Source organism: Plectrocnemia conspersa, unplaced genomic scaffold (genome assembly GCF_051122295.1).
Source record: "Plectrocnemia conspersa isolate PC_06_02 unplaced genomic scaffold, ASM5112229v1 ptg000001l, whole genome shotgun sequence".
Classification (NCBI taxonomy): Eukaryota; Metazoa; Arthropoda; class Insecta; order Trichoptera; family Polycentropodidae; genus Plectrocnemia; species Plectrocnemia conspersa.
Genome location: NW_028277165.1, coordinates 26203250 through 26214168, shown reverse-complemented (window position 1 = coordinate 26214168; position 10919 = coordinate 26203250). Strand labels below are relative to the sequence as shown.

General features: G+C 28.7%; 2 protein-coding genes across 2 annotated transcripts; both read right to left on the bottom strand.

Annotated features, from left to right (window-relative positions):
• Nucleotides 1-4603: 4603 nt before the first annotated feature.
• LOC148239466 (F-box only protein 9) lies at nucleotides 4604-9970 on the bottom strand. The gene is made up of 10 exons (XM_088191598.1): nucleotides 9900-9970; nucleotides 9558-9698; nucleotides 8878-9030; nucleotides 6331-6502; nucleotides 6148-6269; nucleotides 5917-6080; nucleotides 5661-5858; nucleotides 5145-5277; nucleotides 4963-5076; nucleotides 4604-4903 (listed from the first exon to the last, which is right to left on the bottom strand). The coding sequence occupies exons 1-10, from the start codon at nucleotides 9900-9902 to the stop codon at nucleotides 4709-4711; spliced, it is 1395 nt and encodes a 464-aa protein (XP_088047724.1). The 5' UTR covers nucleotides 9903-9970; the 3' UTR covers nucleotides 4604-4708.
• A 622-nt stretch (nucleotides 9971-10592) lies between these two features.
• On the bottom strand, nucleotides 10593-10919 carry LOC148239465 (uncharacterized). The gene has a single exon (XM_088181892.1). The coding sequence runs from the start codon at nucleotides 10917-10919 to the stop codon at nucleotides 10593-10595; it is 327 nt and encodes a 108-aa protein (XP_088038018.1).

Below are 10919 nucleotides of genomic sequence, written 5' to 3'. Positions count from 1 at the left end.
TTAAATATATTTTCTTGATGTTGATAAACCTTGAATGCATCTTAGATTACTCTTCTGTCATTTTTGCAAGTGTAGAGCTATTCGTTTTTATCAGTTCAGTTATGTTTGTAATCTGAGGCACTTTAAACTATATCTAGTTTTGGATTGCTTATCAATTTTATTTAAAAATTACAAGCAAAACACATTCCTGATATTTGACTTTTTGAAGAGTACTAATTATATAGCAATTTAATTTATAAAAAATAAGCAATAGATCAATCAACATTCCACTTATGTAATATAATTATTACTAACACATATTTAGCAATCAACTGTTTAAAATGTTATATATTATTTAAAAAAAAGCTCAATGTTATATTACAAAAATAAATAGGTAGTAATATCACAAATTATTTGTGGAAATTTGTTAAATAAAATGTACATTCATTACGCATTTTATATTGTCAAGGCAATTTGGGAAGCAGAATTACTGTATGGCACTTCCCTTTCCAAAATTGTCTAAAACATATCTAAATTTATATTTATTTAATTAAAAAAAAAGCAATTTAATATAACATATTAAAGAAACGGTACTTGTTACAATATATGTACGTTCATTACACATTTTTATAGTAAAGACAATTTGAGAAATATAATTTTTTCATAGTCATTCAGTTCTGAAATTGTCTATAGTATACATTTATATATTTGTAGCCTTAATTGGTAAAAGTATTTATATACGTTCTTTACATATTTTTTATAGTAAAAGCAATTTGAGAAGAAGGTCATTCTGCTTCACAAATTGCCTCTAGTATAAAACATATCTAAATTTATATTTATTTTATTTAATAATATCACGAAGTATTGCTTTTATAGAAACGGTACTTATTTTATATAAATACGTTTATTACTTATTTTCTATAGTAAAGACAGTTTGGGAAGTACAAATTTTTCATAGCTAATCTGCTTCCCAAATTGCCTCTAGTATGAATCTAATTTATTATAATATAAGATGAATACTATTTGCACTTAAATGCTGCATAAACTATAATATAAAACAATTTATTTTATTATAATTCTCACTCTATGAATGTAAACTTTGACAGTGTCTTACATATTTTTACATAGTCGATGTCTTCTATTTTCTAAGTCGTAAAAATCTGCTCTTCTCTTTATATTCAATAATAAAATATAAATCATATTTTACTACTAAATTTCAATTTAACGATTGACGTTTTCAATATGAACGTTTCACTTTTTAACCCAAAAGTAATTAATATAATTCATCGGGCGAAATGAGGCGATGGAATTAAATAATATATATGATAAAAGTGAACTGTGATTGTGTTATTAGAACATAAGATGTTGAAAAACATTAGCTACTTAATACGTTTAATGGTTGTATTGTTTGCCTGATTAATTTTAAAACACTCGCAACTTCCACTCGTGGTCTTCAATGTCTATTTTTTTAGTCATACAAAACTCGCTTATTCTAGTCATTGTCGAGTGTCATCATGTCTTCCTTTACGGGTCATATTCTTAAGCTAAATCTCTGGCGAAGGAACTGTGAAATTTTAGTTCCGGAGCAGCTAATTACATTGCATGATAAGCTTCTCTTCCATTGATTGTTTTTTTTTATGAATCTCAATGAAGAACATGTGATTGATGGTTATTATCATAAAAATATTTTTGTTATAATGACGAGAAAATATAAACGAGTAATATTTTCAAAGCTATCATGTGATAATACATAACAATTGTGGAGCTATACTTGTGTATATATATATTTTTTAAATGCTCGTCTATTAACAATGTGTACTATTATTATGACTAGATAGAGATTTAATGTAAAGATCGAATTTCAATGGAGGACACTACAAACTAAATTATACTAAAAATGTTTCTTCTCACTCATGAAACTTGTCCTCTGGTACGTTTTAAATATTCTAATACACTTAATTTTAATCATACATTATCATAATTATTTTTACTATTAAATAAATATTAATAAATTACATATTTGATACATTGTAAGAATACGACAGTTGTGATGCTATTCCATTCTTACCATATTTTTTTTATTTTAAAGGCCTAACCCTTATTAATTTGTTTTAAAAAATCTTCAACTCATTGAAGATGTAAAATGTTAACTTAGTTAAAATTTAGTAATTTAGATTATAACCATAAATATACAATGCAAGCAGAATTTCTTGATATTGAATAATTCTTTTATTATTAATAAAAGTAGACTTCTGTTGAGTATATTAAAAAAATACTTGGACGATAATATAATATTTATAAAACGTAGTTAAAAATTAGTTAATAAAAAATAACCTCATCACATGTAATTTTTTTATTATTTCGTCAGTAATTACCTAATTGAATCGGATCGTCCAATGGTCTGTAAAAATGCAGCACCCTAAATAAATTATATTTAATTCTATATAATTTATAACATTACTATTATTTCTAGTGACCAAAGTATATTGACAGAGCAATAACTACTTCATGAGTAGTCGTCGTAGATTAAGTAGTTATCAGACAAATTATTATATTAATTATGTATTATATAAAAATGTCCACGGTTTATTTATTGAGAATGTTATCATTTCAAAGTCAATTAATATCCTGACGTAATTTTTAAACTATGATTAATACAATATTGTGCATCACAGCAAAATGTGATAAAAGCGTCTAAGAGAAAAACCTAACACGAGTACAAAATAACAATTTTGATGTATTCATTTCTTTTATGGTTATTCAATTTTACAACATTACATTTTTTGATAGACGTAGTTGAAACGCTTTTATAGAGAATACGCTGTTTATATTACGAATTGAGAGTAGGTTAGGGAAGAAAATCCAAGTCTTTAGAATAATGCACTTAAACGCTGTGATTTTTTTCAAAATGCCAAAAAAAAATACGTGCGACGCGGCGGTTTATTGAAATGGAAGCATTTTGTCGAATGCGGTTCGATTGACTTTCATTACATACTTTTAAATATTATAATACTTTTGTGAGTATGTATAGACGGTTATAAAATAAAACAGATCAAGAACAAGTATTTACTGTGTTATTATTTATCTCCAATCTACAAACCATTCGGCACCTTTGCTGAATCCAAGTTTTCAATAATGACAAATTTTAGCAAGTACTCTTCACGAAATAGCTATGGAAAAATCAAAACTTATTCTAAACCAGCGCATACAAGATAAAATCTTTCAGTCAAATTAGCACACCGAGCGTGGGAAACAAAATCTTATGTTATTAAGTAATAAACACCGGCAGTTCAGTTGTCTTTTTGTCATACATAAAAAACAAGAGCACAGTCATAAAATAGTACGTAACAATAAACGAATCTTGAGAAACACAAGTATGATTGTGTCTGTTGCCCGGAATGCATTACAATAGCGTTCCAAATTTACACAAATATAATCTGACAGGTTGTTCTCTGTACAAACAGTCACACGCAGACCAGCAATTGGTCGTGGCAATAAAAGCGAGCCCTAAATCTTCCTCTGGAGGGGCCACGTGTGTAAAAGACTGTATACAGGATCCAAATATACGTTGCAACTTCGCACTTATTCCGACCACGCATCAAGAACTTCAAGTGAGCTCTACAACTTAGAATTGTTAGGTTTGTATAAAACTCGAGAATAATAGAAACTCGCAGAAGCAACCATATTTAAATCCAGAATCCAGAGTTTAACCCATTTACAAAAATATTTAACAAATACTGATACAAATAAATTACATTTTTTTGTAATAACGGCGCCCACCCAAAAAAAGCGTAAGTAAAACATATTTTTTTGTAAACATCTTTATTTAACACATATTTACAAATACATAGTAATTTATAATTGTATAGTAAAGTGAGGTAAAAGTGCACAGTACAGATTTAAATTAATAAACCTGCATGATATCGAAGCGGAGAATCGTTAGATAGCCGCTTTAAGCAAATAGCGTTGAAACCATGAGGGATATAATTACAAGTTTGTCCATTAAATATAATTTACAAGGCAAAGCTGATGAAGTGAAGAAAGAGGCTTCTTATAAAGTCCTCTTGACATAAACCACAAGGGTAATTGAGCATATACAGCAGCGGGTGATACAAAATAAAAATATTAGTAAATATTAAAGAAAATAGATGGTTAATTACAATGGACCATAAAATAAATGCGTACTTTTGCCCCACAATAAACTCACATATATTTATAGCATTGCAGAATATTATAACGTGTAAATAAAACTTACACTGTAAGGTGAGTATTGCATAAAAATAATATAATTTCTTCTGTGTTTAATGAAGTATTCAAATTTAAAGTAAATCATATACATGTATGTAAACAACTTCCAATTTTTAAAGAAATTGAGTAAACATTATTTTTAATACTGATGCATAAACAATAATACAATTTAAAACATACTAGTTTAGTGAAAATATTTATATATTAAACTTTCACATCAAATACATTGATTTTTCAATTCCAAATAGCATTAATTATTCAGCAACAATAATTTACAGCAAATTGCATTAATAAATTTGCAACAATAAGCCAAGAAATTAAATTGACAAATTGATATTTTTTGGGCCCAAAAATGCTTACACGTCGATTATCAAAATATAGATATTTATAAGAATTACATCTATAAAAATAGATACCTTCAAACAACTTTTTAAGGGTATTTAAAATAAATATTAACATTTATACATCAGAGTGAAAATTATTACTGCAATGGATCGTCGGTTTTAGCATGATACCTATTAACGGGAGAAAATTTAAAAGATGGAAACTTGCTTTTAACAAGCTCAAAGTTGGTAACGGCAGTAATGTTTGTATTTAAGTTTTTCGTCAATATGAGATATGTGTGCCAAGCCAATGTGCAGAATTTGCGCGACTGGTGCGACTTTACTTGAAATTCCTAAAAGCAAAACAAGATTATATAAAAGGCTTTTAAAATATAAATTTGTAAGAACTAACCAAATGGTATGTTTTTTCGGCTGCGTTATCTTTCAATTTTGATTTAAATCTTGAGTTTGAAGCCTGCGTTTGTTTGGTTTGATTGGTATCTAGTTTATCAACGACGATTATCACCTATATGGAAAATTCATTCCATGTAATATCTATACTTATATTTTATTTAATATATATTTTTTGTATACCATATCTCCATTCAGTCTATAATGACCGCATAGAACGCCTTGGGCTCGACTATGTCTATGTTTCAAGTGGTCGAGGCACATTATTGGTTCATCGGGAGTTGTCAGCATCAAAACAACTCCATCAGGAAAGAATCTAAAGAACAATTTAATTTATTGCCGAATATAAAAGTAAAACACTGTAAAGTAGTGATGATATTAAGGATATGAAAGAGAGTTAATTTACTTCTTATGGAAGCATTCGCATCACAAAACTTTCTGTCTGCTGAATCGAAAAGTACTATGTAATATTGAAACAACTGATTTAAAAACAGTTTAATGAGCAAAATGATCAACTACACATACGTTAATAAAGAAAATATTGCTACTGCTTAAAAAGTAATAATTCAGAAATTTTCATGAGATACTTTGCTATAAAATTAATGACTCAATTAAGATTTATCCTTACTGAATTCATTGAGCATTTGTATTCGCTGGTGTTTTATTCTTAAAAACAAATAATTTGTAATTTTATATTACCTAAGATATCTGAAGTACTTCACCATGTGCCACGGTCTATAGTATTGATCCTGAAAGCTATTTTCACCGGGTCTAACATAAGTTGTTGTGCTTATATAACATCCATTAAACTTAAGCCTCGGTCTCTCGATGAACATGTTACGCCAAGAAGTATAATCTGTATGGTACTTCCAAGTACAAAAATTGACTCCCCATGTTCTGAAACATCATAAACATTAACTCAAATCTACGCGATATTTAAAGTAACGTAACTTACTTAACACACGCCAGCCTCCAAATTTCATTATCGCGAGCCAAAATATAAAAGCCACGGCAAACACTGGCAAAACTCTCCAATGAAACCATGTCTAATTCAGCGGAAACGACCCAACGCAGTATATACATGATCAATTCGTTAGGCAAGCATGAGATATGCGAAGACTATAATATAAAACAAAAAATTAAAAATATAATTTAACAACCATTTATGATGAATTTGTATTGTAACCTTTTGCTCAAATTCAGGGGCGCAAATACATCCATTTTGCAACACGATTTTTTCTATTTTAGCTAAATGGTTCTCTTCTTTGTGTTTTTTGATTGATTTTTTATTTTCTCTGGGTTGTTTCTCTGAAAAATATAATATATGTATAATAATAATGCTCAAAGCTAGAGTTAATTAAAATTATACCTTTTATTTTATTTAGAGAATCGTCGACGTTTAAAGGCTTCAGTTTAGTACTCTCATAGATTTTCTTTTCAATATCAGGTATTAGCTGGACGGCCCTCTTATAATATTTAATTGCTTCGTACAATTCACCGCTTTCTTCATATTCGACGCCTTTCAGAAACAGCAACTTAGCCTGAAAGCAAATTATGCAGTAAATTTATACTCTTTTTAAACATGCATTTATAAATATACTTTTTAATTTATCCGTGGCATCCATAGTACGTCGAAAATAAAAAATCTAAACTAAAATGAATCGCAAATATAATAATTCTACCCGAATAGTGCATTTAAACATTAATCATGACGACAAAAGAAACTCACTAAAAGTTAACGTCATATTCGACAAAAAAACAAAAACACTGAAATTGAATTTACTAAAAGTAGTGAATTAATTTTTACACATTTGATAATTTATTATATTTGTCACCTGGAAGTGAGTTGATTTTACGTATTTTTTCATAAATATGTCGGTTGTTATTTATTCATTTATATTGCATTTATAATAAAGTATTGAAAAAATCAGTGATTTTCAACGTTTTATTGCTTTGATTAATTTTACTACTTTTTATATCAGCTTGTTTTAATAATTTCTTTTAACTTTTCTATTATTAAATTTCGTTAATTTATTTTACATATTTTTTTATATATTATTCGGCGTTTGTGGATTTTTTTTATATTAATTCGGAGACTCAATATATTTTTATAAAATATTTTTGGTAATATAAATTTATTTCGTACTCGATAACTTATTAATATTAATTTCTATAGAAATCATTTACATTAACCCTTAATGCTAAGGACGTCTACTGACGTCAACCGTTTTATGAGTTTAAGGGAGGTCATATTGAAAAAAATAACTGAAGGAAATATAGATAAAAAATGTAAGATTTAGGTTTTATATATTGGTTTTTATTTTCGTCATGACGCTGCCTTACAAACTTCGCGTGTCAGTGTTGCCAAATGAAAAAACTTCTGAATCGCGAGGAATATCCGATTCTTTTATCTGATTAAATGAGTTTTATCTGATTAAAAGTGATTATTATATTAAGCTAATCCATTTAAAGTCAGTAATTTTGGAAAGATAATTATTGTATGTTAGATATCTACATGTAGTGTATAAATAGTATCTATACTGACAAAAGTCACTAGCTACAGTTTTATAAAATTGACACATACAAAAGAATATAATTGTTGTCAGACAATAGTCTTTATCTACTTCTATTACGTACCAGCAGTGTGCTTTTGAAAAATCACTTATATAGATATTTATTAAAATCTTTTTCAAAGGCTTTTTTCAAATAGGTATATCTCTATTTATTTCTTTGCAGATCAATAATATATAATAATATAGCTGAAATAAATAAATTTTAAATTGTATTTTATTCATCTATTTAAAGTAAATAAACCTAATTAATGTTCTCAAACGAAATACGATGGTGAATCGGAAACAAGCGTGTGTGAATAAATCTGCAATATTTTGTTTTCGGAATGCAATATTACATATAATGTAAGTTACGTTTGTTTATTTTTATTTTAAAATAATTATAATGACAAAACTCTCATGTAAAATATTTTCTCTTAAAAAAAATGTATGTATATGATGGATACGATATTTTTAAATTTATGTTGAGAATCTGAACTCATCCATAAATCAGGACGATTTTTCATTGCAGTAATAAATTCTTCAGTATTCATTTTGAACTGGGCAGGAGTGAAAAAAACAAATTATTTTATTCTAAACGCTGACGCACGGAGCTTCCGCTTCTAACAGGGCGCGTGAGGCGACTGTATCGTGCTTTTTCTCATACATTTGTTTTTGACGCCCATAGAAAACGCGCGTCGGACCATCCGACACTGATGCAAATTCACTCGTAGCAAATTTCGCTGCGACTTGCAGCGCTACTTTGTGGCCCTGTAGACATTGACTCATATATTTGTAATTGCCGCTCGACGCTGACGCTTGCAGCGCAAAGTAAATTTGCTTAAAGCGAGAATTTCGTTGCAAATCCCATTCACGCTCCATTAGCTCTGAATGGTTGGAGAAAAGCTAAAATAAATAGTGGAGCTTTTTCTTTCCCTTGGGAATAAAAGATAATACTATGCTTCAGAGAAACCTCAATGATCACTCTCAGTTGAGCGACTAGATTTTTAACTCAAGATTTGAAATAATTAACTATGTAGCTTTGTCATAAACGGTCAGTAAAGCTTCACATATGACTATTATTTTTGTGTTACATACATACAAGGTGCATTAGTGATTTTTTTTATAAAATATATTATGTTCAATTTTACAGTGCTATTTCTACCATTCTTTATTATAATACCAACCATTTATAGAAATATAACTAAAATTTAAAATAATAATTTAAAATAATAATAATTTATTTAAAAAAAAATTCTATGGACTTTTTTCTGACCAACAATAAAAGTATTTTTACCAAATTCTGGGTTTTTACAAAATGCTTAAAACATATATTTTATTTATCTTTAAAAATATAAATAGCATACCTTTTCTTCTTCTGTTTCTGCTTTTTGATAAGATTTTGTATTATCGTCAAGTGATTTATGCTTATTCGAGGCAATTTTGTTTGGAGACTCCAACTCCTTTTGCCATTGCTGTCGAAAATTACTCAACTCCACGTCGACTTTTGTGTTTAATCCCTATAAAACAAATAAATATGTATCCGTTAATCAGGCATTTCAAAACCTATACTTTAGAACTATTTTAATAATTTTTATTCTCAAACCATATGACTTTTATTCAGTGTTTAATCATTAGTTCTGAATTTGGCTTATTCAAAAGAATGGTTGCAAATTATTTAAATATCCTTATCAAATTTCTTGTTTTAATATGATTATTTTATATATCTTCGTATATGAAAATTATATCTTATCTAACCAGTTGAAAGGTGTTTATTCGTAAACCATAAATTAAGTATTATATAATGACGGTACAAATTTTTTGAGCATTAAATTAAAAGTATATGTAAGTTGAAGGAGAAGAGTAATTTTTTTACAAGTAATGTACAATGTCGATTGATGCTTTTTTAAAATTTTTGTATCGAATTTGACATTGAAATGTTATATTTTATAATTAGTCACAATGTGATCTTATAAAGATTGCCTTCAAAATAATTGAAATGACCGTTTCCTTTGTAAAATAAGATTAAAGTAAAATATATGGATACCTTGCTTGTTATATCTCGCTTATGATCGTCTATTGCTAGACTTTCAATGTTCAAGGACGACGACGCTTCATCTTCCCCCTCACATTCTTCGGCGGATGCTCCAGAGCCGCCCGATCCTCCATGAGTCCCTGATTCTCGCGACTGTGTCAAATTAACGAAATACCATCATTAAAAAGCACGTCATTGTATCGAAACATGATAAAAGTGCAATAGGTAAAAATGTTTTGTTGACAGTTGTTCGGTCATATGTTATGTAAAAAATGACATTGATAAGATCACAATGTGTAAAAACTCGACAGAACATCTAATAAACTTGATGATTAAAGAAGGAGGCGGTTTTACCATGTCGATTCATACTCTGGAAACAGCTGAACCAAAAAAGCACACGTTTGACAGACGGCACGAGCCGCAATGTCAATTCGCACAAGGCGCCAAATTCAAACAAACGTCATATAATGTTTTCCTCTGATAAATGTCGTTCTTTATTTCATTTAAACTTAGTAATTAGCATTATAACTTTTGATTGTATTATAATTAAGGAATATTGCGAATTAACCGGCAAAAATTAATAATGTTTATATTAATTACCGACATCTATTGATAATATTAATTACTAAAGATTAGCTAATATTCGAACCATTACTGGTAGAGATGATATTTGTTTAACAAAAGTAACTTAAAACATTGTATTTTAGATAGATAGATTTTAAGTCAGTTTTATTGAAATAAAACATTATATTTATATAAAATATATGTTTATTGACTAAGTGCAGTCTTCGCAACATGAAATATATCATACATAAAATAACATGATTGTAAAAAAAGTACATAATTTTAATTTTCAAACAATATCAATCAAATTATAAAACTACACCCGTAGTTTCACAAACGCTGTCTATATATTCAATACAATCAGTACGTTCCGAGTCAGTTTGCTAAGGATTTTATGGTCGCGACTCAAACTAGACTCTAGTTACTCTTCACATTTTAAATTATTACAATAATATCACAAAACTGAGGGGAATGTACAACACATTATTTTTTTATCGAACATCTGTTACGACAAGGAGTCAAGAAACTGTTTAGTTTTTCTTGCAGTTCTTTTTTAACGGTGTCGATAAGAATCACGCCGCTCCACTCGTCCGAACCGTCGCAGCAATCGCAGATGCCATCGTTTACTTTGTGAGACGATACGCATTGGAACTCTCCAGTGGGATATCTTATTTGAGTGGCACAGCAAAAATGTCCGTTGTCACAAGCGTTGGTTCCAGGTTCGTCGCTACCGTCCAGTGGACAATCGCAATAGTCGTCGTTCACGAAGGAAAACGGTATTTTAAGCTTGCTCTCAGTGCACATGAACAT

What these genes read in the sequence shown, in the direction of transcription:
- LOC148239466 (XM_088191598.1), bottom strand. An exon ending in TTCTCTAAATAAAATAAAAG is followed by an intron (nt 6,270 to 6,330) that starts GTATAATTTTAA and finishes TATATTTTTCAG; the next exon opens with AGAAACAACCCAGAGAAAAT. An exon ending in ATAGACTGAATGGAGATATG is followed by an intron (nt 5,077 to 5,144) that starts GTATACAAAAAA and finishes TTTTCCATATAG; the next exon opens with GTGATAATCGTCGTTGATAA.
- LOC148239465 (XM_088181892.1), bottom strand. Translation starts at nt 10,919, where the DNA reads ATGTTCATGTGCACTGAGAGCAAGCTTAAAATACCGTTTTCCTTCGTG.